The sequence below is a fragment of the Aythya marila genome (assembly GCF_965140915.1).
Source record: "Aythya marila genome assembly, chromosome: 1".
Classification (NCBI taxonomy): Eukaryota; Metazoa; Chordata; class Aves; order Anseriformes; family Anatidae; genus Aythya; species Aythya marila.
In genome coordinates, this window is record NC_139042.1 from 103,952,366 (window position 1) to 103,979,155 (window position 26,790).

The 26,790-nt window shown below is 41.5% G+C and overlaps 1 protein-coding gene across 1 annotated transcript in view; it reads right to left on the reverse strand.

Annotated features, from left to right (window-relative positions):
• The window catches only part of URB1 (URB1 ribosome biogenesis homolog), a gene marked incomplete at its 5' end in the record, with an annotated part of 48,464 nt that extends 28,595 nt beyond the window's left edge, over positions 1 to 19,869 (reverse strand). Inside the window, 15 exons of the mRNA XM_082768026.1 lie at positions 2,745 to 2,864; positions 3,587 to 3,699; positions 5,486 to 5,608; positions 8,139 to 8,289; positions 8,921 to 9,094; positions 9,466 to 9,603; positions 10,886 to 11,081; positions 12,245 to 12,375; positions 13,379 to 13,504; positions 13,852 to 13,937; positions 15,332 to 15,428; positions 16,166 to 16,298; positions 17,939 to 18,090; positions 19,439 to 19,578; positions 19,728 to 19,869. Of these exons, the coding sequence (XP_082624152.1) occupies positions 2,745 to 2,864; positions 3,587 to 3,699; positions 5,486 to 5,608; positions 8,139 to 8,289; positions 8,921 to 9,094; positions 9,466 to 9,603; positions 10,886 to 11,081; positions 12,245 to 12,375; positions 13,379 to 13,504; positions 13,852 to 13,937; positions 15,332 to 15,428; positions 16,166 to 16,298; positions 17,939 to 18,090; positions 19,439 to 19,578; positions 19,728 to 19,869 (2,022 nt within the window). The remainder of the gene's footprint in view (positions 1 to 2,744; positions 2,865 to 3,586; positions 3,700 to 5,485; positions 5,609 to 8,138; positions 8,290 to 8,920; positions 9,095 to 9,465; positions 9,604 to 10,885; positions 11,082 to 12,244; positions 12,376 to 13,378; positions 13,505 to 13,851; positions 13,938 to 15,331; positions 15,429 to 16,165; positions 16,299 to 17,938; positions 18,091 to 19,438; positions 19,579 to 19,727) is intronic.
• Positions 19,870 to 26,790: the final 6,921 nt, after the last annotated feature.

The window sequence follows — 26,790 nt, forward strand, 5'->3', positions numbered from 1 at the left end:
GATTTAATCAGCTGGCCTCAGATTAACTATGGCCAAGGCTTCATCGTTGCTGTTTTGCTTACTGCTCTCCCAGGAAGAGCTGAGAGGTGAGGCACGAGTGGGTTACAGCTGATGAATGAAACCTGCTAAGCTCTGCCAGACATACACAGGCTCTGTAGGAAGTGGGCAAGAAGCAGTCCTAGCAGCCACGGGGAAGAGAATGGAGGTCTTTAAGAATGACCAAAGAGGCAAAACACAGCTTAATCCCTACTGGAAAAATCAGCTAACAGCAGCTTCTTCTTTCTGCTCCTGTCTTCTCAGAGCCTGTCCTCCTCTCACCTGCTGTGTGCAGCACAAACCCTGCACAACTCCATCTTGTTCCTGTCCTCACACAGATCACGCGTATGGGATGGATCCCACATGCACACTATTCAAGTCTGCTGTCAGCAGCTGTCCACTTGACGGACAGCAAGCATGTCACGATCTCACTACGAGCTTTCCTTCCTATGCATTTGGAAGGCAAGACTTCAACAAGCACTAGGGACACAGGAACCTACCACAGCACTGCCTTACACTGGAAAGGAAGGTCTCCCAAAGGCTAAGAGCCAGAAGGACTCCTGGGTCAACACAGCAAAGTCCTGCTGTTGTCAGCAGTCAGTCAGCACAAACACCACTGAGTTGTTTGGTCACAGAGCATTCATCCCTTCCACCTCAACAAACCTTACTCTTGCTATTTCGGGGGAGCCAGCTGTGCTGCTTTAAGTGGGTTGTGCTTCTTTGTGACCCCAGAGTGTCGTTACAGTAAGAAAAAAAAAAAAAGGCCAGAACCATTAAAACAGCTTGTTGAGAGGCTACTGAAAACTACTAATAGACTACAAAAGAAAAATCATTGCTAAATTAAATCAAAATCAGGCTATTTGTGCAGAAAAGAGTTGGGTGAATGGGTAAAGAGTAAATGAACTGCAGGCCATGACCACTGCTCAGAGAGAAGTCTGGGCATACCTGTAGGTGGTTTGGGTGGGGAGGTAGACACAGTTTTACCACAGTCAAGTCCCAGGTGTTAACATATTTAGAAAAATTTGCCCACTTTCACCCTATCTAAATTCAGGCCCTTTTCTGAGACACCCAAATGAGGAACTTGGCGAACCTCTGCTCCCTCTGTGAGAGAAAGGAGTAGGAGGAAGAGGAGGAGGAATGGCTGTCTGAAGGACCATCCAGATGGCAGGCAATTTGAACTACACAATGGTGTATCTGCCTGTCCCTCACTCCCAACAACAGAAGAAACCTTGAACAGGTTCCAAACTCTGGCACCTACGTTGGATGCCTGAAATGATGCGGGATGAATCCATGCCTTTGTTTCTCCCCATACCCCAAATACAAAGAAAGCCATCACAGCTCATTTGCTCAATATTTACTCTGTGTACACCCCAGCAGCTATAAAAATAACACGGCTGCTTACAAGAAACTGACAGGATAATTCATTTAATGAGGAAAAAAAAGAAAAAAGATCCATTTTTAAATAACTCACTATTTTTGGCAGAGTCTCAAAATAGAAATACACTTGCAGCTCTTATGAAAACAGGCAGGAACAGAATGTGAAATCCAAAAACATGCTTTCCGATTATACAGCACGGTGTTGAAAAATAAGCAAAACACACTCATTAGCATCTATTCTTAGCAGCCTTTCTGCTGACATAACTGCCCTAACTTCACTGCTTCTGTCTTCTCTAAGAGAAAATGAAATAGACTGAAAGTAAAAGAGGAAACAAGAATGAGTCAGGCAGCCCACAACCCCACTCAGCAAAAGAATCCAAATACGCGAGAAAAACTGCACTGGGTAGATTTGGATTGAGACATTCTTCATCACTGCAAGACAAAGTTAACCTGCTTCTAGTCCCCTGCAGTGATCAAGGGAACTACAACCTAATTAAATCACTCTAACTTTGGTTTAGCGTACTGGACGTTACAATTGGGCCCTGTAATTGAAGCTAAATGCAGAAATTAAACACAAGAAGCTATATAGATAAACTTGTACGCAACTATAGTTACGGGACATTATGGTCAAGGCTCAGAACACCTTTTTAGTTTTGTTCTCAGGGAGAAAGATAGCTTGTTTGGTTGGGTTTGTTTTTAATGTAGGACTATCCCTACTAAGATAACTAAAAGATGCCCAGTCTTCTTGAGACTTGTAGTTGATGAGCACTTCTGAAAGTCAGATCTTTCCTACTTAAATGCACAGAAGTGGATTTTATTTCATTTTAAGACAAAAGCATTCCTTAAATCATAGTTTGATTCAGACTAACAAGATTTTTATAAGGGCAGAGCGAACATAAGACTTGAGCAAGGCAAGAGTGACAAAGTGCAGATTAAATACATCAAGGTAAAAAAAAAGGAAAGAAAAAAGAAAGATCAAAACTAATCTTTGCTTGATCAAATGTCTAGGCCATTGCAGGCACAAACTACATCGTAACATTTAACTCAGCCTAGGGGATGGACAAACACTGAAGATGTTTTTCTTACTGTTTCATCAACTCTTGCAGCAAATTCAGTTGACAGCATTTGTTTTCACAGAGTACTTGGCTAATAGGTTACAGCAATTTCCAATAACAGTCACAGGAAATGGAAAGAAGACTCTGTTGTCCACACAAGTACATAGTAAACGTATCTACCTTATCTATCTTTTTTAAGGAAAAGTTCTTAGGATCTTGAAATTTCAGATGAATGGAATATAGTGAATATCCTGATATTTCAGATCAAACACTTACCTTGATAATCAGCTTTTTGGTTGAAATTTTCAGATGAGATTGGTTACTTGTAATGAACATTTTCATCAGTAAATAAAATACTGATTTTTCACCGGCTGTCTTTTCTGTCTCAGAGACATCCTATAAGACAAATATAATAAAATTCCTTTGGTACTGCAGAACTGTACAGGATTATTTTGCACTACAGCAGATATGTAATAAGTATATGATTTTATAGACAAGTCCAAAAGTACCAAAGCCAGCAGTTAATGGGATGATTGCATTCTGTGAACCAGGAAGATAAGTATAATGCGGGGTTTTTTTTTGAAAATGGGAGAAGAGAGGAGTAGCAGAAACACCAGCTAATACAAGAGTCCCAGATAAAGCCACCTTTCTCCACAATCATCCATTCTGCTTATATTTCTGTTATACCCAGGAATTCAGATTTCCTACAAGTAGTGCCTGAATAAGACAGTACCGTAATCATTTAAGAGATTGAACTTGATCCTCAAAGAAAGGAAAACAATACAAGTCACAGGGATGCTGAACACTATCCGAATATCAAAAGACAATCCTCCAGCCATTTCCCCAAATCAGAAAATTCTTACTTTTGCAGTTCTCTGAGGACAACAAGAGCTGAAGAAATCCTGTCAGCCCTCTTTAGGTAGACAAAAATTTCTGTCCTTGCTAAAAACTCTTCAGCTCAGAAAGAATTCTTTACTAATGTTAAGTCTGTAATTTCTACCGGTGATACAAAAAGAGTTACCCTCTAAAAGAACTAGACTGGGACTAGTTTAAAAGCAGGCAGTTCTGGATTTGAGGATTATGGGCTAAAGAAGCATAAATCTGCCTTGAAGTCTTACCTGTACTCTGAACCAGGCAAATTTATTTGCAGGAAGTTCCAATGCCACTTTCAGTATATGGTACTGCAGAACAGGGGGGACCTCCTCTCGGAGGCCCTGTTCAGTGACGATACCTGAGGTTTGAAAGCAATAAATTATCAACTTTGGAATATCTTACTGAGATCATCAGGAACACTACGAATCATTTAGGGTTTCAAAACACCACTCTGAGATAAATTGGCAATTCGTTAAGTTTCCAGACCATAAGACCTGCACACACAGACAAACCTATCATGGTTGGACAATCTAAGGCTGGAACCCAGCAGGAAGAGTCACACCTGCCCCCAGCACAAGCTATTGCTGTGCTTGTTTTTTGAATACAAAATCTCTACCATCAGTCTCAGCTACCCTGAAAAGCTGCGTCCTATAGGAAGCCAAGACCAAAGTATAGAATTTAAGTCAACAGCAGATCTTAATTCTTATAACATTACAGTATTTTTAATAGGTAATTGAACTTCACATTTGTATCTCTTCCTGCACCGCTCTTATCATCTGCTCACAACTGCTATGGCATAACACCACAACTATTCACCCTACAGGTCACAAAGTTGTGCAGAGACCCTCACTGTGAGCTCCAAAAATTGACTTGCCCACACTTTGACTGCAGTCTGAGATCAGCTGTATAAAGCTTTGATGGCAGCGTACTTTTCATAGTCTGTATAGCACCTTTGTGGTCCACATCAGAGAGAGAACAGTAAATTTTAAGAAATCAGCATCACATCAAAAGCCTAATCAACAGCAAGACCAAATAAAACAGTACCAGCTGTTTAATGTGCACACTGATAAAAGGCAGAAAAACATGCTGCCTTTGGAGAGTATGTTTCAGTCAGGGCAAGGAACAACAGAACTCCCAAGCTGGAATCCAAAGGAGGGAAGTTTCATGATTAATTTACCCCACATCATTGTCTACCTTATCCTCTTTCATCAAAACAAATATCCAAGCTCCCTTCTGACACTTTATTTTCCAACTTAATTATTTTATTGTGTAACAAAACATACCATCAAAGAGATTTTTGCCTCACAAGAAGGTGTTCTGCCTTTTGTCCATTTTGAAAAAAAGCAGAGCAGTGGAAGAAATAACGCGACAAACAGGATGTGTGATTTGGATTTATGTGATAAGACAGCTGATTTGGGAGAAGGAGGTGGGGGTGGTTGGTTGTTTAAAACCCCTTTCCCCCCTGACAGGCTTTAAGCATGGCTTTCATATAAAACTCTCATTCTTATAAATCCCAGACCTGCCTAGGACTTGGACAATTGTTCTAATTTGGCGGCCTATGAGCTCTGCTGGCCCACAGACAGCAATAATGCCCAAATAACATTTTGCTCTCTCCTCCAAATGAAGAGAGTAACGGCTGTCTTTATTGTACCACAAGCAGTACTGGAAGATCTTATCCACAGCCCATGATTTTGTGGGTCATCATCCTTGCTGCATTAAGCAGGTACAGGACATCTGTTGACTCCTGCTGTGTGAAGAGGCATACCCCCAGTGAACGCGACACCAGAGACAAAACACAACAATATTGCTAACATGCTTCCTCGTATGGGTTTTTCACAGGATAACGCCATATAGAATGCTGTTCTACTCCCCACACGCTGCAAAACCATAATAAAACCAAAAAACATAATAAAAACAAAACAATGAACAACACAGCAAATTAAAAATATATATATACTTGAATGCTAAGATTTTCCAGAGAAGACTGGCAAATTGGTACGTGATTCTCCTTCACCCCAAACTTTCTGTGACCTATCCTGTTAAAACAAAATCTGTATCATTGTGGTTAAGAAGAATGTGGAAGTAACTTACTTTGCAAATAGCCAGTGACACCAATGAAGGTAAAAGAAATATGCATCACATACCTTTTAAGAGCTTGCTAAAATCAAAGTTGCTCCGTGCTACCAAGTGGGGCACAACCTTCTGATAAAGGCATATGACCTGAAGCAATGCAGCTTTCAGGAACAGTGTCTCAGCATCATCTGAACCTAAATCAAGCATTAGCAGAATTAGTTCCTTCTTCCTTCACATCAAGAAATAACAGTGTAGCACCATGAGAAACACTAACAATATTTTCAATAGACTTGGCTATGAACTGATCATTTACCTTCCTCACTAACAACAGAAACAAAAGACACATTATGGAATCCCCAATTTCCTTTTCCAGTATTCCTGTTTTAATTTTACAAGTATTCTATCAACTTATTCAGTGCTTGAAGAGACAACTGTCGTTTTTATTTTGATTCTGAAGTGCTCACACAGATAAAGGTAACCTCAACATTTTACCAGCCTCTAGAAGAACCCAGCCGGTCCCACTGCTGTTCAATTTAAGACTAAAAAACAGAAAAAAGGAAAGGAAGAGATGATAGTCGGGCTGCTATTTTGGGGCAATACTATTTTAACCAAATGCCAGGTAGGTTTGACTGGGGAAGGGCATAAGCCAACACACTAATTTATTAGTTCAGTTAAAGATTTCTTTCTTTCCCTTATTTCTTTTTCAAGATGTCTTAAGAGGAGGATGACAACATGTATCTGGAAGAGAGAAATGCCAACCCCAGCTAAGGCAGCCATTTACTTCTTATGAGAAGCTATTTCAACAGCTAAGTATTCTTTCGGTTTATAACATGAGGATGCATAAAAGCTACTTGTTATCCAGTTACTAATGAGAGGAAGCAAAATAAATGAAAGGCAGCCGGAACTTTTTTTTTTTAACACTTATCTTCTTCCTGCTAACTAGCTCTCCCTCAGGGAGCCATGAAGAACTGGATGGATGCCATACACAAACGTTGTCATTGTTTTCTTGAGTCTCAAATTCCATTAAAAGAGAATTTTCTGGTTGCCACAATGCAAATAAAGCTGCAAAAGGTGCACTAAGAGTAACTAATAGAATATTAGCAGCTTTCTAGCATGAAAAGAAACTAAAGGTACAGTTCTTAAAAAAAAATAATAAAAATAGCTGCTCCATTGGTTTTAGCAGGCACTCTACCAGTAAGTAGCCTTGGAGGGTCAGCACTGAGAACTAATCCGCTGCCTGAAGTCACACACAGAAGGACATTCTCTGAAGAACTCTCTGCTCCAGAAAGTCTCAATGTGGAGCATGCCCTGTCAAGGGCACAAAGCTGTCTGTAGATTTATCTTCAGCCTATAAGCAAACCATTGCAGGCTGCTAGCCAAGCTACAGAGGAGTACTAAAAATTCCAGTTCCCTGCAATGGGACAATGAAAGCAAGTCCTTCAGTAAGGACGCTGTTTTTGTGAGAGTAAAACTGAAGCCTTCCACAACAACCCTCTGTGTCCTGTTTCCACTCCTGTGCTTACAGCAACGCAAGCATTTGTATAGCCACAGTAACTAGCTGCTTCCCAAAAAAATGATCTCATGGTAAAATAACATGCCAGACTAAATCACCCAAAGGGATTTTTCAGCTCCCCTGCCTGTTTTATTGTGTCACAGCAAAATACTTGTACTAGCACAGGAGGATCAAGGACAGAAGGGTTCAGTTTAACACAGGGAACTACAAAGTCCTGCGCCTGGGGAGGAACAACCCCAGGCACCAGTACATCCTGGGGGCCACCCAACTGGAAAGCACTTCACAGAAAGGAACTGGGGATGCTGCTGGACATCAAGCTGAACACAAGCCAGCAACGTGCCCTTGCAGCACAGAAGGCAAATGGTGTCCTGGGCTGCATTATGCAAAGCGTTGCCAGGAGGTTACAGAAGAAGATCCTTCCTGTCAGTTCAGCACCGGTGAGGCCACAGTTGGAAAGCTGCATCCAGTTGTGGGCTCCCCAGTGCAAGAGAGATATGGAGCTGCTGGAGACAGTCCAGGGAAGGGTCACAAAGGTGATTAAGGGACTGAGACATCTCCTCTCTCTCATGAGAAAATGCTGAGAGTGCTGGGACTGTTTAGCCCAGCGAAAAGGCTCAGGGGTGTTCTCATCAATGTCTATAAATAACTGAAGGCAGGGTGCAAAACAGATGGAGCCAGGCTCTTTTCTGTGGTGCTCAGTGCCAGGACAAGAGGTACAAGGCACAAACTGAAACACAGCAGGTTCCATCTGAACCTCAGGAAACACTTTTGTTTGTTTTTAAGGTGATGGAGCACTGGCACAGGTTGCCAAGGGAGGTTGTGGAGTCTTCCTCCATGGAGGATCTTCAAAACCCAACTGGACAAGGTTCTGGGCAACCTGCTTTAGGTGGCCCTGTTTGACCAGGGGGGTGGGACCAGGTCATCACCAGAGGTACCTCCCAACCTCAAGTATTCTGTGACGCTGCAACAGCAGAAAGTCACACTGCTTAACCTCCCAGGAGCAATGCCAGCCTTCATTTATGTCAAACTTTTAGGCCATTATGACAATGGTCAGAATTAAACTGCCTGAAGAACTGAACAAAGCAAAGCTGAGTAGTAAATGCATGGCTGGTATCTGGACTCTGCTGGTGAACTGCCTTACACGGGGACAGGATTTTACACCACCCATTCACACACATGTAAGATGTGATGACTTCACCTGCTTTGCCTACCATGTTGTTCAGCAACTTCTGCTGTCTCAGTCGTTTCTTCCACAGTGGAAACCGCAGTTTCCCTTTTCTCCTCTTGCCCATCAGGACGTTCACTCCCTTGCTTCAGAAGGGACTGCCAAACAGCTACTATATTGTTCATGTCTGGTAAAAGCTAGAAGAAAACGGAGAAAAATTGTGTTAACTCTCCTGTGTGAGACAAAGCCACTCCAATGAAAATCTTTACAACCAGCCAACATGAGGAGCTGCTGCTCTTCACTAAGTTTGCAACTGATCTTCTATTCACTCTCAAAAAGATCTGAAATCAAGTAGTTTACCTTCAATTCTGCATAACATAAATACATGAAAGAACATTTTATTGAAAAAGATTCCAGTAAAAAGTTGTGTTTTTATTTTTTCCCCCATCTGGATAGCATATTATCAACTCTAAGGCTACCTTGTCTAGTAACTTCTAATTGAACAAACTCTGCTGACTTCAATTTACTTGAACCAGGGGAATTTGCTTCTGACCCTGCTCTTGAAACTCATTTGCAGCACAACAGCTGCCGATGTTACAAATTTGTCTGACAACAAAGTTTTATTCACATTTCCATCAGCCACATTTGTAAGAAAATCAGTCTATTACCACACCAGTTATTAACATTTCTTAAACCACAGCTTCCCCCCCCGCCAAGACACCATCTCCTTGCTTTCAGGCCACAACCACTTAGGGAGAAAGTGCAGAGGAGTAGGTACTTGCCACGCAATGACTCATGTGAGACCCCAACTGCCTTTTTACTTTGTACCTTGCTGATGGCTTCTCTGTACAGCTGTACAAATTCCTGCATCGTTGACAGTGAGTAGATTTCTGATTTTTGCCAAGTTTCTTCATTCAAGCAGTACTCAATATTCTTCAAAGCTCTTTTCAGAACCATTGACACAAGTGACAGTATGCTGTGCTTCACTACTTTGCTGGGTAACTGGAAGAGGGAAATTGAATTCATGATATTTCAGTAACTCTTCTTACTGCTTTGAACGTTCTCTGTATGTTAACATTTGCTAATGAATTAATTACTTTCTAAGCTTTGGATTGCAGGAGAGAATCTGTAGGTTTTCAGATTCCCAGCCCAAACTGCTAGGGAGCATTGGCAGAACTGGTGCTTGAGAATACCTGCTGGAAGCAGTACTGATAGGTTTTAGTTCATGTTCCAGTGTTTCCCCATGCCAGCTTTATGCTGCAATTGACCATATAAAACTTACAAGCAACTTAAACTTCTTGGATGATCTCACGCTTAAGTCAAACAGTATTAATTAGGACATAAAAATCCACTGAAATATAAGCTGCTCTTACATTTAGTCCTTGGGTGAACATTATTTTATTGCACACTGCAGGGACTGTCGTTACCATCACCATAGAAAGCAACCTGGGAAGAGGAATGAATTCTGAAGTCTTAAAAGAGTTGGAAATCTCTGGTTGAACCTCATAGATCTGAAATAAAAACAGATTAATCAAAATTAACAGTCACAGAGATAACAGCTTCTTCTGAGGAATGATTTACAAAAGAGCTCTGACTTTTCAAACATAGGTGACAGCACTAAATATCAACTTTTACACAGAAATGCTAAAGAGCATCCCCCTCAGGCTATTCAATGAAATGAAACATCTGCATGCAACCTGCACCCCTGCTACAAGCCAACACTTTTAACAGATTACAGGTCGCACTTCCTCACTTCAAGCTAAAGCAAAGGGGCAGAGAAAGACTCAGAAAGGACAGAAGTTTCTTCTAGCTAGGCTTCTATGTTGCCGTACCTCAAAAACTGTATCAACAACATGAGGTATCTCGCTATTTCTTATGCCCATCTCTTCCTTCCTGGTTTAGTTAAATGTTTATACAGCCTCCTGCTCTAAATGGGGCTCTTTAGCAAATGACCTTCCAGCTCACTCTGTCTACACTTTTTAAAGCAACTATGGCTCTGAGCCACAGCTCATTTTCCTTAGCACCCACAGAAAACAGGATGCCATTTCTCCCCCCTTCATTTACTAACTTTGACATTTAACAGCATCCTGCTGCTTCTTTCCTAACATGTCCACAGTAATTGATGGTGTTATTTCAGAGCCATTAAGTCCTTCCCTTTTAACTCACTTAAAACTCCATCACCTAACTTCCTCATTGCTGGTTTGTTTTAAAACAATTAGTTACGAAACTCTGTGCCTGTCTGCCTTTTTAGTGATTTTAATAAACTCTCTTAAAATACTGTTCACTTACAGCTGTGAACACAATATATCTTCAAACAAGCGAGTTTCTTCCAAAACAGAACAGCTGTTTCTAATACGAAAATAAAAAACACCCCCTGATCTTCAACTTATTTGCTGATTCATTCCAGTGAAACTCTTCACTAGGAGGACCTGGTCTAAGTTAAAAACAATTCTGTTAGTTTATACCTAACATGGCCACACCACAGGCTGACTGGGTCCTGTATGGCAACAGTACCCAAACTATAATAAATTTTACACAGCAATGGCAGCACTTGTAATGTGTTATAATATCTGTCTGTAAGAACTGCAAAGGCAGGCTTCCCAATCAAAGGTCCTTTGCTTGGTAACTTTTCACTAGGTCTGGAATGTCTGACTTTGCCATCTTTCCTATTATGATTAGGGGTATTTCTGCAGTATTGCTTAGTCAACACTGTTCCGGTTTTCAGAGGAAAAGAAAGAGTGTTGGAATTGCACATTTCTATTTAGAAGTGGTATGCATCTTTCATACTCTTACCTTTTTGAGTAACTTCATATTGTCCATCCAAGCTGACTTCACTCTAGGAACAAAGGAATACTGAGTCTCCTTGAAGTACCTATTCAATAGATCTGGGCATACTTTAAGAATGTTCACCACGAGATCAGCAACCATTTCATCTTCTGTTGCAGTTTTTAAGCCAAGCAGAAAGCGCAGAAGCACCACATTTCCTCCCCTATCAAAGATAAAAAGAAAAAAAAAAACATTTTTAAGAAAGAAATCCTCACTTCAATACATGCAATTCTAACTCTACAACTCCAAGTTAATACTGCAATGCAAAAAGTTAAATTGCCTCTGTCACTGGGACAAATCCAAAGCAAGATCTCTCAAACTGTTCACATAATCTGAGTTTATATTGACAAAAGTAAGAACTAAAGTTATGTCTATTTTTTTTTTCCAAGACAAATAGTAATTACCTTTAACTAAAACCATAATGTTTCACAAACACTCTAACCAAACTTCACAAAGCTGAAAACGTACTATTACAGCTTTAATATTAAACTTGAAAGCAGTCCATGTTCTTTCAGTTCTCCTCCCCTCCCCCCCCCCTTTTTTTTCTCTGTATGTCCCTAAGCAAAGAGAAAATATCAGGTTAATACCAGTTAAAATTTTGCTCTAGCACCACTCAGTATCTGCTACTATGATCTACTGCCTTCATTGACCAGCTAACATAATGAAGCAGAGGCATCCTATGGTAGTCCCTCCATAGAATCACAAGAGTCTAAACTGTTTTCCCAATGAATTAAAGTATCAGTGTACATATATTTTAACTAGTCACCCAGTGGAAACAGTAAGGTAAAACAGTATTTCAAGATTAGGTGTTGCAGACCAAACTCTGGCATTACTGAAATCAACAGTGACATTTTGCCAAGTTCTAGGATAAACCACATCTGGTTTTACCATATATAAATTAGATTAGATATTTTACCATCTGGTTTACACTGCAGCTTTGGTATTTTATTTTCACACCACAAACCTGTGGTCCAGAATCAAACCTTACAATAACAGACCTGGTATCTAGTCATTCATTGAAATGGCTCAGAGAAACACAACCAGTGCCTCCAAAACCCTACAAATATATATAGCTGAACACTCTCTACTCCAGTAGGCAGAGGCATAAGGCATAAGATATAGTAGTTTGCTCTTGTGAAATTAAAAATAAAAGCAAAACAAAAAACAGCAATATATTTCTTTCTTGTGCTACAAGTTGCTGAGACAGAAGTAAAATTAAGCAAAGTTAACTTGCAAGGGCCTGGAAAGGCAGACAAGAAAACTAGTGATGGCTTTCTTGTTGCTAGCACGAAGCACATGTAGAATCTCAGCTTACTGGTCATTTACCTTCCAGAAGTTCCAAGACTTGGATCATAGAAAGTTATGCCATGTTTCAGAGAACAGCAGAGGTCCATCAAGAAATTATGAACAAGTTCTCGTACCATCAATTTTCCCACATCTTCAGAACCTTTAGTTACCTAGAAAAATCAAAAAGGAGTAAAAAAGACATGATTTTCAGTATCAACGAAGAAAATTTTGCCTCAATTTCACTCTTCTATAAATTTTATGGAGCTCCTTTTATACAGAAATGCTAAAAGAAAGTTTAATTTAGATATATATAACTTATGTAAATTGGGGAAAGGCCACACCGGGATTTTGAAGACAAGGATGTAAAATTACAAACTTACAACCTTACAGGCAGGTTCAGTATGACGAAGTTCAGAAATACAAAAAATAAGTCACTGAAGCCTTCAGTGTAAAGCAGTGTAGGCCAATTTGGCAGAATATGGAACAACTTTAATATAGGACAAGAAAGATGGATAGCTAACAATGCACTGAATTTGCCAATGTTTCAGGGAAAGAAGGTAGGGTATGAATGCCTTTACAGTCACTGTACAAAAATGGAGGAAGTAACCAAATACTCCTACCTATCAAAAAGAAGAAAAAGAAGTGAACCCAAATTCCATTAATCTTTTACATTACTTTAGGAATGTGATTTTGTGGCCTAGCAGAATCAACTACAGCTCAACCCTTAGAAACCCTGCCAGCCTCTCAAACTGTGCAAGCTGAAAAGGCTGGCAACTATCTTGGAAGTTTAGATCTTAGATAAGATCAGTCTGTAGGATGGAAATGAGGCACATAGTAAGAACACTGCTCCTGGCATATTATCCTATAGAGACATCAATGTGTCCAGGCAATGGAGTACAATATTCACACCCAAAAGCCCCATTTCTCCCTGGTCAACAGATCTGCATGGCAGTTCTGGCAGTCAGGGAGGGGAAACAAACCCTCCTCCTTGAGCAGTGAGAAGCAGCAGAAAACTAGGGTATCTTTTTCAGAAGCCCCAGCAGATCTCTCCTCTTGAACTCCTGGTTACCTAACCACAGCTAGATATTTGAAAACCCATGGGCTGAACACAGAAGAAGAAGAAGAAAAAAGGCAAGATAATGAATATAACTGACAAGAAACAAGCTACCAGACCTTGAAATCTGCAGAGCTGACATCAGTAATCCCATTCCACCTGTAAAGTGAAGCTATGTGATTCAACACTTCTGCAGTAAAAAAGCGCACCTTCTGTGTTTTGGTGACATTTTTGTTTTGAACCACCTGAAAAGAATTAGAAAAAAAACAACTTTATTATAAGTTATCGCAAAATAATGGCAAATTAGCAACACATTCCACAAAATCTTTAACTAGCTGCGCAATGACTCACTTTCAAAGAGGACATCACAAAGACATAACAAGCTGCAGTCCTCAAACAGTATTACAGCCAAGCTATCAACCTCCAACAGGTAGCATCAGCAATGGACACAGACAAACTTTCAGCAGTTTGCAGCAGCATGGTGCCAACATACTGAAGAGCTGTGTATTTTATGAGAAATTGTGCAAATTGTTTCCAGCAGCAAAGAAAACAGAAAACAAGGAGGCAAAGACATTTCCAGTATATATCATACCTTAGTTTTCAGTGTGGAGAGTAGAAGATTGACAGTAGAAACTTTGTCTTCCTTTATTCCAGAACGAAGAATATCTGGAATGAAATCTAAGACGACATTTCAAACGTTAAGTGAAGATGTGAAAGCTATTTTCATACTAAAACACTTCAGTGAATTCACCCCCCATTTCTCTTCAATGTCATACTATTTACTTTACTGTTATTTTAAGAATGAACCAAAAGGCTGCAGTAAGAGTTCAGAATGATGATGCGTCTATAACTATAGTGACAAATATGTAATGCTGCCAAACTTACTTTCAGCATAACTTGCTAATTTCCCAGGTCAGTTATTAATGCCATCTGTCAACTTCAAATATATTTCAGGTCCCAATCTGCTGTGCAGTATTTGAACTTGGGTTAATGATGGGCTTCCTTTCCACTGATGGGCTCACAATTGTTTCACTGAATGAGTCTCAGAAGTTTGCAGGTTACATCTAAAGCTACCTCAACTTTCAGCTCACCTGTGCGTTCCAAGTTTAGAGAACTGGAATGTCCCAGACTGGGTAATGAAAGCCAGCTGGGCTGACTGGCTCAGCACACTGTAAACTGCCATCCCCTGATCTGAAAGAACTGAACAACTGCAAGCAACTGAAGGAAATCTGCAGCTCACAGGGTAGCGTGAACAATAAAAGTAAATAGTTATGACCTGGTTTTACTCCCTCACCATAGAAGAAATGAATTCCAGCTAACAGATGTCCCGTTTTAAAGTCCTGTTTGAATTCCTTCATAACCACACCAAAGGCAGCAATTCACTGCTTGAGAAACATCAGCAGTACTTTTCAAACCACAGAAGCCAACATAAGTCTTACATTCAACTTCAGCACATAAGGGATCAAGTTTTCATTAAGTGTATGTAGGATTTGACTTTCTGGATCCTTGTCAGGTCAGTTTGGACCCCTTCTCCAAGAGATACAGACTGGGCTTACATATAATGCTTCCATAAAGGATGCAAATGATGTTACATAGGTCTCCTGAAACACTGACAAAAAACAGTCTCAGAGAGCATACAAGAGTTGGCCTGCATGAGGTCGGAAAGGAAACTAAAGTAAGTGCAGACTTCATCTTCAACGCTTTTCAAAAAAACGTAATAATAAAACACATCCAGTATGTGTTATGAGCAAGTCTAGAGGCCATGTAGTTTTTTTCTGTTTATTGACTCTCTGGCCTCAAAAATTGTATTACATTTACTTTTTTTAGATCTGTGTGATCAAGGGCTTTCTATTTTTGCACTGCCTTTTCAGATACAAAATGTTATTCTCAAGTAAAAGAGGCACTTACTAAAACACTGAAGTAGTTTAAAGTTTTTTGGGTAACAAAAATAAAAATATGCTTTGTTATCTTATTAGTGCTGTTTTAACTGGTTCACATTTTGAAATAGTTCATATTTATTATCATCTTTAAAGGACTCTACCTTAAAATAAATGTAAGCAGTTGTGAAATACCTTTTAATTCCAGCACTTGTACCAAGATTGCATTGTCACCAGCAATTAAAAAGGAGAGAGCAAACTGAATATATGCCATACGGACATCAGGTCTCCCCTTAAAGAAAGAAAAAAAGTATCATTGGTATGCAGTATTAATTTTGCAGTTGTGTACAATTTGTAACAATTGGTTATCATTGTATCAATCCTCTCTCCATTAAAACAACTGCAGAACCTCCATTTATTTCAGTGGGGCCAAATCACAATCCTTGCATTGGAAAAAAAAAAAAAAAAAGACTTAACTTTTCACATAAACCAATCACTGAATAGTTTACAGAAGTTTACCACCACTTTCGCTCTGTTTTAGCCAGTGAAAAGCCAGAAAAGGGTAGCCCACATTTTATATTTCATCAGAGCTTATTAGAAACAGACAAGGCCATTTGATGTTAAACAGTAAATACTACATAGCAGTGTTAAGAAGGTTAGCCTGAGGAGCTCTGCACCCTGACAAGATGAAAACGATCAGCACGGGATGAAAAGCGAAGCAAGCTGTACCTCAGGGTGCTTGCCAGATATCCCACAACTGCAAAGACTCAGAAACATGCCCTGGGGATTTCCTACATAAGGAGATGGGAAACTCCTGCCCCATAGATCAGTTCTGCTGCCTATTAGAAACAATCAAGAAGCATTTCAGCCTGACACAGGACAGGAAGGAAGAGGCACGTTCTTGCAGATGAAAATATGGCCAGAGAGTCTTTGGCAACAGTTTAGTTTTAAATAACTTGGTAGAAGAAAACTGATGGGAGCCAAGGCATAGCATTCCATGGCACACCCACAGACAGACATTTAATTTACCTTCTTATCTCTTTTCTTCACTAATCCAGGCAGAGATTTGTTATTGAAATCAAAGTGGCTGTACACATCCCTTGCTGAATCCGGCCCCTGAGCCACCATTGCTGACAACAGGGTAAGGCACACTCGGCTCATCCTAAAACGAAACAGAGGACAACCTGCAAGTTATTTCTGGGACGACAGCTATGCAAACCACCAACCCAAGAGAAAAGGGAAAGAAAGATGATTTTGTAACAAAATAAATTATCCCATTCCTCCTCTGACATCCACCCAAGCCTTCAGATGTTTCAGGCATAAAGCAATTTGCAGAGCCAGTCCCAACATGGACAATCAAGACAGCCACTCAGAATGTATCCCCACTCATGCAAACCTCTTGCTGCAGTTGATGGGAGCTTTAATTGAACATGTAACCAATTATTTATACATCACAATACAAATTTAGACCAAACACACATTATTACATTATTTATAAAGAACACCAGAGTTCTTTATAAACAGCTTATTTTTCCAAGCATATTTTGCAGGACTGAGGCCTCTGTCCAAAAACGCTTATGCAGTTTACTGCCACAAACAGGTCCATAGGAACTAAAACTGATATTAAAGATAATGACATGCATTGCATAGGCCAAAGAAAAACTGTATTTGTTTTTTCTTTGGTGTTGTGCTAGTTGAATGATGGCAATTTTCTTGCACTTAAGTGCAGCACAGTAGCCGTGTTCTTGGCATTGATCTAAATCCCAAGATTTACTCTCAGTTTGGATTCTTGCTCACTGACCACTGGGAATATTTGCCTGAGAAATTAGAAGGGAAGTTAAATAATCAAAACTATTGTTTAGGCCATGATAATAGCAACTGGGGAGGAGGGGAGAGGGAAGAAGGGAAAAAGGAATGCCTACTTATATTCTTCCCAAAAATTAAGCTGCAGTGAGAGGCTGGATATTCATCTCATAAAGTAAGATAAAAGGAATAACATGCCAAAAATTAAGGACTCCCAGATTCCATTGAAATCTGCAATTTATTTCAATGGGAACACTGACACAGCCATCAGGCACAAGCATGAAGTCCTCCATCACCTGAACAGCCACTACTCAGTAAGAGTTTTGGAGTCTGTCCATGATTTTCCACTCATGGACAATCTGTAAGAAAGCAATACGATGAAAGCAGAGATCCTATCTAGACATATCACTAGTATAAAAACCCCTTTGCACATCCACGAGGTAGCACAGAAAAAGCAGAGCATATTATTTTACGATGCTCACATTCTACGTATTTTTATTGTGAAGAACATTATGAAAAAGCAACTGACAAAATATCAAAAACTTTTCAGCATGGGCAGCTTTGTTACTGAAAAAAAGGATGCCACCACAAATATGTGTGATGGCATCACTGTGCAGGTTCTAGACAGGTTTCTCCAGAAGTTGTAATCTTTAAATTATTCATAAGTGCAAATCTTGCGCAGTTTCAAAGTTTATTTTACAATATACCTATCCACACACATTTGGAATTGTATGTGCAGTTAAAACACTTGTTGCAGTGAGATCAGCTCAGTGGTCTAGGAAGCATGGTCATGTCCATGAACTGGAAACCTTGGAAAGACTTCCATGTGCAATCATTTTACAAAATGTGGAACAAAATCATTAAGTAACAGTGGATCATTAGCAATAAGTCAGGCTGAGTTTTGCAGTTTCATGTATTTATGTGTAAGATCCAGACAGCCCTTTGGGACCAATGCAGAGCAACTGAGAGATTCTCCTCAACACTATGGAGAAGACTTACCTGTAATTTTCAGAATACAATGCAGCATAGATCAATCGCATGTAGGTATGAATCATCTTTTTGACTATGTTCATTCCCACAACAGAAAAATGGGAGAGGTCGCTGGCTGTCCTCAGTAGAATGGCTTCCAGAGCTTGAAAGATTAGTATCATCTGTAAAATACATAAATATATTAATATATTTCAATATCAGATAGGGCTTGAAACTGTTAGCTGAGCAAACAGTAAAAAATGCCTTTAAAAAGAAGGGTAACCGTACCACAAGAGGAAAACTTCCAAATATGAAGGCAAAGTTAACTTCTGAATTCTCTCCTAAACGCTTCCTTTTCTAATGGATCAATTCTGAGAGTGTGAATCTTCAAGAAAGCCCCTATACAGACACTATATGAAAGACCAGAGAGTCACAGAGGGGCAGACAACTCCTCTTTTTTTTTTTTTACAGCTGCAAAACTAATGAAATTCAAAGGACAACTTTGTTTGGAAGCCCACACCATATGTGCTGACTAAAGGCCTGGACAACCCTGGACAAACAAGAAAAAGGGATCCTTCTTCACATGTGAATGGAGACCTACGTGCACATGCATGATTTATCTGTATGCACAACAGCAGCTTCTGGGAAGGCAAAAGCTGACTGCAGCATAAATCTTAGCACAGGCTGGATGGATCTTTTTAAATTGGAGGCCAAGACCTAGGGCTGATGAACCTAAGCTGTAAGAAGGAACTGTTACTAACTGCACAATGAAATCTGCTGGAGGAAACCATGTGAACTGTTCCAGCTTCATAATGAACTCCTGGCTGAAACTGGAGCCCACTCTGCAAGGGGAATGTATTCATCACAAGTATTAGCCTCCATTAGTAAAAGGATCTTGAAGAAAGCATTTAATTGAATGTGGTTGTGATTACACAGATTGTCATTACACAAACAGAAATGACAAACTAATGCAAAGACCGACACACAGAGATTAAAGTGAAGAGCATCAAATTTTATATTGTAAGCAGACCTAAGTTAATAATGCTGCCATGGTGCTCACTGTGAAAGGAGCTTTTTAATTATTTAGTTTATTCGTCATATTCTGAGGAAGACAAATTGTTTCCAGCCCAGGTGATAAAAACAATGTCAGATTTAGCAGTGGCTTCTTGGACATGCTGGTGTGTCAGGGAAATGTCTAGTTATGAGAATAACTGTTTTCAGCAGACTATTTTATTGTTGTGTAGTTGTTTCTGTTGACCCCTTAATTTTATTTATGGTCTCTTGTTGACAGTTAAAGACCTGTAAGAGGCTAATTTTGGCTGGACTGCTGGTTGTGCTGCGCGTTAAATACAGGGATGTCTTTGGGATGGAAAGGCCATCTCCCACTTGACCAATGCTTCTGCCACTGTGACTTCCAGTGAAAAAACGAATAAAAAGGAACCGCACACCTAAGTGTTATCAGGGTTATTTATGCTGCAGAGCATCTCTCTGGCAGCGCTGCTCCCAGTCCGGGCAGTCCTCAGGGCTCACCTCGCTTTCTGGCTTCCTCTCCCCATCCAGCAGCTTGAAAATTTCGGCGCACTCCACGGAAATCTTGACGTAGCCCTCCACCACGTCGTAGAGCTGTGCAGCCGGCAGCTCCTTCGCCACGGACACGAAGGTTTCCAGCCCTGCAAGACAGCGGCGACCTCCGCATGAGGGGCTCCCCCCGCGGCTTGCAGCCAGCCCACCGCCGGGGACGGCGGCTCCATCACCTGCCCCTCGCGGTGTCCCCCACCCCCACGACCCCAAAGCGGGGTCCCCACAGCCGGCCCCTCACCCTTCCCGGCGGTGCTGGGGTCCCGTAGCAGCGCCTTGAAGCGGACACCCGTGAACTCGCCCTCCTCGCCCCGGGCTCGCTTGGCCGCCGGCTCGCCGGCCCCGGCCCCGGCCGCGGGCACGCCGCGCCGCTTGGGCGCCATGTCGCTGCCTCCGCCCCGGATGCGGCCCGGCAGGAAGAAGCGGCCTCCTGCGGCCGGAGCTGAGGGGAGAAGGGGGATGAACCGGGCTGGGCTGCCTCAGAAAGGGCTCTTTTGGGGGTGTTGTGCTTTGGGGTGAACGGGGGGGGTTGCCCTCAGTGGGCTGTGCCCCGAGGAGCGGGGTGGGAGTGAGGAGAGCCTCGCCCGCAAAGTGCTGGGTGCGCAATGCCGGCAGGTGGGACTCGCTGCACCTGAAACAGTGCTGCAGCACTGAGGCAAAATGAACACCAAGCTGGAATAACGACCAGAATAACCCGTTGCTCCTACTGACAAGTAACAAATAAAGGCGACGTGACTTATTAAAGGCTTTCCGTGAGATCATATTTTTGGTCAAAACTGTTTTTTTGGCAAAACCGCGTGGAAAATGAGCGGCCCAGAAGAGGGCAACATTAACAGTGTATCTAGCTCTTAGGGTGGGCAAACGCCTTACGTCAATCGGAGATGCTGCAGTGTTTTGAGAACAGACGGTAGGGTAAAATAAAAGATAGCAAAGTTAGAAAGCACAAAGTGATAAATGCAGTCCTTATATTAAGTATAAGGAATCCTTAGATTAGATATAATGTGGCACTCAAAAAAACTGGGGATGGATAAAAGCAAACGTGAGTTGCTAGATATTAGTTACAAGGGCTTTTTTTAGAATAACTGAGTAGAAAAGGCTGAGAAGCATCTCAGTGCTGCTAGTTATGGCATGCCCCATTCAAATTACGTTAATCATTTACAATATTTCCAGAACTATTGAAATATTAACTCAAAAGATTTCAACTATTTCTCTGCTTGTTTTGATAGCACTTTCATGTGGAATTCACCACAGTATAGCAAATCATGCATTCAGTTAATCCTTAAAAGATCATCAATGGGTTGTTCTGAATGGTGGGAATCCTTTATTTCACCTTGCATTTTTCTTGAAAATCACAGAATCACAGAACAGTTTGGGTTGGAAGGGACCTTAAAGCCCACTTAATGCCAACCCCCTGCCATGTGCAGGGACACCTCCCACCAGACCAGGTTGCCCAGGGCCCCATCCAGCCTGGCCTTGAGCACCTCCAGGGATGGGGCATCCACAGCTTCTCTCGGCAGCCTGTGCCAGTGCCTCACCACCCTCTGAGTGAAGAATTTCCTCCTTATATCTAATATAAGGTTTCCCCGGAGCCTTCTCTTCTCCAGGCTGAACAACCCCAACTCCTCCAGCCTGGCTTCACAGAGAGGTGCTCCAGCCCTCTGATCATCCCCGTGGCCCTCCTCTGGACTCATTCTAACAGGCCCATGTCCTTCTTGTGCTGGGGGCCGCAGAGCTGAATGCAGGCTCCAGGTGGGGTCTCATGAGACCAGAGGGGGACAATCACCTCGCTCGCCCTGCTGGCCATGCTGCTTTTCATGCAGCCCAGGGTACGGTTGGCTTTCTGGGCTGTAAGCACACTGCTGGCCCATGTCAACCTTCTCATCACCCAACACCCCCTAAGTCCTTCTCCTCAGGGCTGCTCTCAATCCATTCTTCACCCGGCCTGTGTTTGTACTTGGGATTGCTCTGACCCAGGTGCAAGACTTGGCCTCTGCCCAGGTCCCTTCGGATGGCATCCCTTCCCTCCAGCATGTTGACCGCACTTCTCAGCTTGGTGTCATCAGCAAAGTTGATGTGGATGCATTCGATCCCACTGTCTGCGTCACCAACAAAGATGTTAAACAGCACTGGTCCCAACGCTGACCCCTGAGGAACACCACCTGTTACTGATCCCCACCTGGACATTGAGCCATTGACTGCAGCTCTTGGAGTGCAGTTATCCAGCCAATTCCTTACCCACTGAGCAGTTCATCTGTCAAATCCATGCCTCTCCAATTGAAAGACAAGGATATAATGGGGGACAGCATCAAATGCTTTCTACAAGTCTAGGTGGATGATGTCGGTTGCTCTTCATCTACCCAGCAATGCTGGAACTGAAGATATGCAGATATAAAAATACATTTGAAATTCCAGAAATTGGAGGGGGTACATATAATGTACATATAATGTGTGATATAAATAGCATTGTCAAGAGGGGTGTGCTTTGTTTTTGAGGGGATGGAAGCAAAGGCTAGAACTAATATGACCAAAGCAAAATATATATATATTAAAAAAAAAAAAAAAAAAAATTTAAAGGGTTCAAAGCACCCACATTGCTAATAGCTTCCAAGTAACTCATAGCTTTTGGACTTTCAAGTCTGATCATTATAATCACACCATATCTCATAGAATATTAGTACAAAAATACTACCACAAAATGCTAGCAAAAATGATTTTAATTTCAACTTATATTCAATCTTTCTCTCCCCTCACTGCCAGAGTAGCCATGAGCTACTTTATGGCTTTAATGAGGATGGTGAGGAAGACTGTTTGTTTCACTTCAAACCAGATTACTTCCATGATGTTGTTGTTGTGTACTATGATGAGCCTGCACCCCCTCCTTTCTCTGTCATATTTATGACAATTTTCTTCCCTGGAGTCTGTTTTTTGGCAAACACCATTCAAGGAGGCCTGCTCACAGAATGAGACATCAAGCTCAGACAACGTTGCTCTGCCCTGTTGTGCCTGCATGCCTGCATGTTTAACAGATGTAAGCAGTGAATGACTCAAGTATTAATTTCTGAGCTGCCCAATTTTCGGTAAATTGAAATGTACTCCCGTGATTCTTGCCAGATGAACAAGTAATCATATCCAAGATACACATTGCCCCTTTGGCATTTGCTTGTCTGAAAAATAATTCCCAATGCCTCGCAAGAACCTTAGCTCTAGCCCAAGTTTACTGAACAGTTCCAGGTACAAAATTTATCAAGCCAAGTAACCCTTTCCTGCATCAGCCATCATCCAGCTTCTGAAGCCTGTGCTGGCTTGAACAGCATCTCGTGTAACAAGCCTTAGCCCTAGAGTCCTGCCCAATTTGCCTTCGCTTCCCAACTTGAACTTTATTCCTAACTCTAGGAACCTCATTTATTCAATTTTGAAGACCAAATTCGTTTTGTTAGGTTCTCACCACTAGCTTCTTGAAGGTCTATCATCTGGTTTCAGCATAAACTCTCCCATCCTGCTCACCCACCCACCATCTGTAGCCTTTAGTCATGGCTCAGCAACATGCCAGACCTCAAGCTTAAGTTTGTTGTTTTGAACTTACATCATTTCTTAACTCTGCCCTGGTGGACCTTCACTAAACTTGGCCTTATCTCCTGGCCTTCAGCTGCACACTACAAATGAGTGACTATCTCTAAGGGTAGAGCAGGACTGCTGATAGACCCATACCTAAATAGAGCAGTATAGCCCATGCTAATCCCAGACCAGATTTTACCTTTAAAGCCACTGATGTTTGGTTTAGCAGAGCCAGGAACTGCCCCTGCCTGTTATGGTACCACTGCACCGCTACTGCTCTCAGTGCAGGTATCACCTGAAGACCTCACACAACCTGATCCACTACTCCACACTAACTTTGGTCCAGATTGTGGAGGAAATGCAGCATTTTCTTAACACGTTTTTTCCAATAAACAGCCTTCAGCTGATGCACAAATTAATCATAGAAGTAATTCTGAGGAACTGAATCTCATCAAATACCACATTTAAAACTGCAATTCTCAATGTTCTTTCATGGCTTATAGGATTATTTCATAGAAATGTTTATTTCTTTCTTTTTTTTTCTCCCCAAATTTCATGTTCCTGCAAACTTGATGTGAGAAACAGCTGTTTATCAGATCTTCTTGCTTTCCAGCTTGTGAGCTCTGAGCTGTTGGTTCACAGAGGGAGAAATGATGGATGCTGACAGGAGGTTGGGTGTCAGGACCCTTTCCTCAACGCAGCCTCTCAAGAAGGGAACATTCCCAGCACAGCCCAACACCATCACTTCTTCCCCATCTCACGTCCAAATGCAATGTGCCCCACGCTCTCTCTCACCACCCTCACTCAGGGCCAGCTCATGAGCTTGGAGACAGAGAGGTTACAGAGCTGGAATTACAGAAGTTTGGAAACAAGGGGTCTGAGCGGTGCCCCACAATTGGGTACGGACTCAGGAGCCACGTGGGTAGGCTGGGCTGAGGTAATAACCCTCGTGAAACGGCGTTGCAATGCCAATGCCTCTCTGGCATAAGCAGTTACAGCAATTTAGTAAAACCACAACTTCTTCTGCTCTTGAAGCTGAAAAACAAAACGACCCCTCCTTCTCCAGTCTCTTAGTTATTTCAACCACAGCAGCGCTTTTCTGAACAGCTTAATGAGTGCGTTTTAAAACCTGACTAATGACAGTTTATCTTCCCTGCCATTACACCAGAGTCCTATCAATATCAAAGGACCCAATTCGCCTGCGGCGTCAGCAGCACGAGCCTGCATTAGCACCAGGCTTTTGAGCCGGGGCACGGGATGAGTTGAGAATCAGGCTGCTTGCCCAGATGCTGAGGATGAAGGGGAAGACTGGGCAAGAAAGAAAGAGGGCAGAAGAGGGGAAAGGACAGTGGGCAGGCTGGGATTAGATAGTGGAGGTATAGGCTGAAAGCAGCTGCAGATATCTACTGGGGGTGAAGTGAATAAAGCCTTTAGTTCAAGGCACAGAACAGGACCCTGGCTCTACAGGACAGCTGCATCCAGAGGCACAAAAGGGATAGCTTCCATGAACACTGAAAGCCGTACCACCTTCTACTCATGGAATAATATTCAACCACCAGTAGCCTGAGTTAGTGTAACCACAGACACTGAGCATCTCTTCAGAATTTACCATTGAACCCATACGGTTCAGTAAGGAAAAGCCAGCACTCATAAACTCTACAATGCTATTTCCAAATTTCTGTTATTTGCTTCTAATTTTGGGGTGTTCAGTTTGAATTGCTGTGAGGTCTGGATCTCAAAACCATTAACCCTCACTGATTAGGTATTGATAAAGGCTTGTATTTTCTGAAACGCTCCCAATTTAGCATGCCTTTGCATACCTAACTTGAGAGACCTTGAGAACAGATTTTCCAAGGCTTTTGGAAAACCCACCAATTTTTCAGTGCTTTGACATTGATTTTGTGGCTGCAAAAAGCTGCCGTCTTGAATTTCAAGCACACAAAATCATTAGTCATTTTGGAAAATCTTAGCCTAAATACATACTAAAGGAAAAACAGTGACAACAACCAGCTGAAAGGCAGGCTCATAAACCCATAATAAGGCATTTTTGCAAGTAAACAGGCTGATTTCCAAGAATATGGTCCACCCAGCAGCTCTGTCCTAATGTCCTTCCTAAACCGAGAGGCAAGGCATGCAATGTCCTCCAGTCCACATTTTAAGGTCCTTTTTGGGATGTGACCAAGGCTGACTTATATGCTTTAAGATGGCATGGAGAGCAAAGCCAGGACCTTTTCCTTGGTGCACTTATTCCTCCTCCAGCTTAGGTATTTTTTTGTTGTTTCCAGCAGCAAGCTCTGTGGGATGGGACAAGCCTCTCATTTCTTGTCTGTACAAGTGCCCAGCATGCTGGGTGTACTGCTAGAAAAAAGAATCTGCGCACAGGAGAGGTGCCAACAAGACTGGCAGCATGAAGGAGGATGAGGAGCAGTGACCTTTCTGCTGTGTGCGGTGAGGAAGTTGAGATGGAGTTCAGATGGAATGAAACATGAAAAGACTGGTTTTACAAACTTTGTGTGCTTCGTCTCACTGCTCTTTTGTGAAGTGGCCAGGCTCTCTACGGTGCTATGAAAAGTCAGGCCAAGAGCTGACTACGTAGGATGCAACATATGATCACAAAACTCATATCTTGTTAGTTCTCATAACTCCAAGGTGAATCAAAAAAAAAAAAAAAAAAAAAAAAAAAAAAAGTCAGAAAATAGCAAATACTTCCCGTGCTTTGAAATCTGCTGGGTGAAATACTATACTCTGTGTTCATTCGGATTTCTACCTGCATCCATGAAAAAGTTTTTTAACTGCAACATGCAGAATTGATCCTCTCAAGATCAAGTTACTGCACACTTGAAGACCTTGTTAGAACTCAAAACGTGTGGCACCCTGTTAGAGCATCCAAAACACACTTAGAGTTGAACTATACAAAAAGCTTCTCCATCACTATTTTCATGCTTGTATCCATAGAAATAGAGGTTGAATCAGGAAAAATGTGCTATGTTATTTTAAATAATCACCATATAGTGATTACAGTAAAGCATGTGCTTTGTTTTAACGGGTTGGACATTCATTTCCATAGAAACAGAGAGAGGAGAGCAGCCTGCTTGTTTGAACTGTCTTGTAGATTTCATCTCTGTCAGAAAGCAAGAATATAAAGCGTTTAAAAATGTGGGAAAATCCTGGGGTTTTGTACTTAGATTTTTTTTTTTTTTTTTCCCCCAAAAAAAAGCCAAAGAGAGCATAAGTGAACTTTTTTGGAAACTTTATTCAGGGAGGAAAAAAAAAATCAGCTCCCAATAAGTTTACTGGGGAGGAAAGAAGAAAAAGGGGTAGAAAGTATGGTGGGGAAAGGTTATATATGTGATTTTTTTTCCTGAGTTAAAAGCAATTCCAACCCAACAAGTGCTATAATTTCGGTATTGTTCTATAAACCTGTGATTTTTTTTATTTTTTTAATTATCTTTTGCTAAAGGGAAATTTTAGGCCACATAACTCAACTTTCTTCTATTATTTCACATTGTAAGTTTATTTGCTAAGCCATGATACAAGTTTCAAATTGACAGTTTGGCTGAAGTTCAGAGAAAAATGAATAATATGGAGAAAAATGAAGAGCTTAGATTTTTGTTTTGCTCTTGCAAAACTTCCCTGCAACAACAAGGTTCCTGCTTTTTTTTTTTGACACTGTAAAATGATTTCTTTTCTCCCTGAGTTCAAAAGAGAGAAGCTGTTTGAAGCAAGAATGCTATCTAGCCTGGATATAA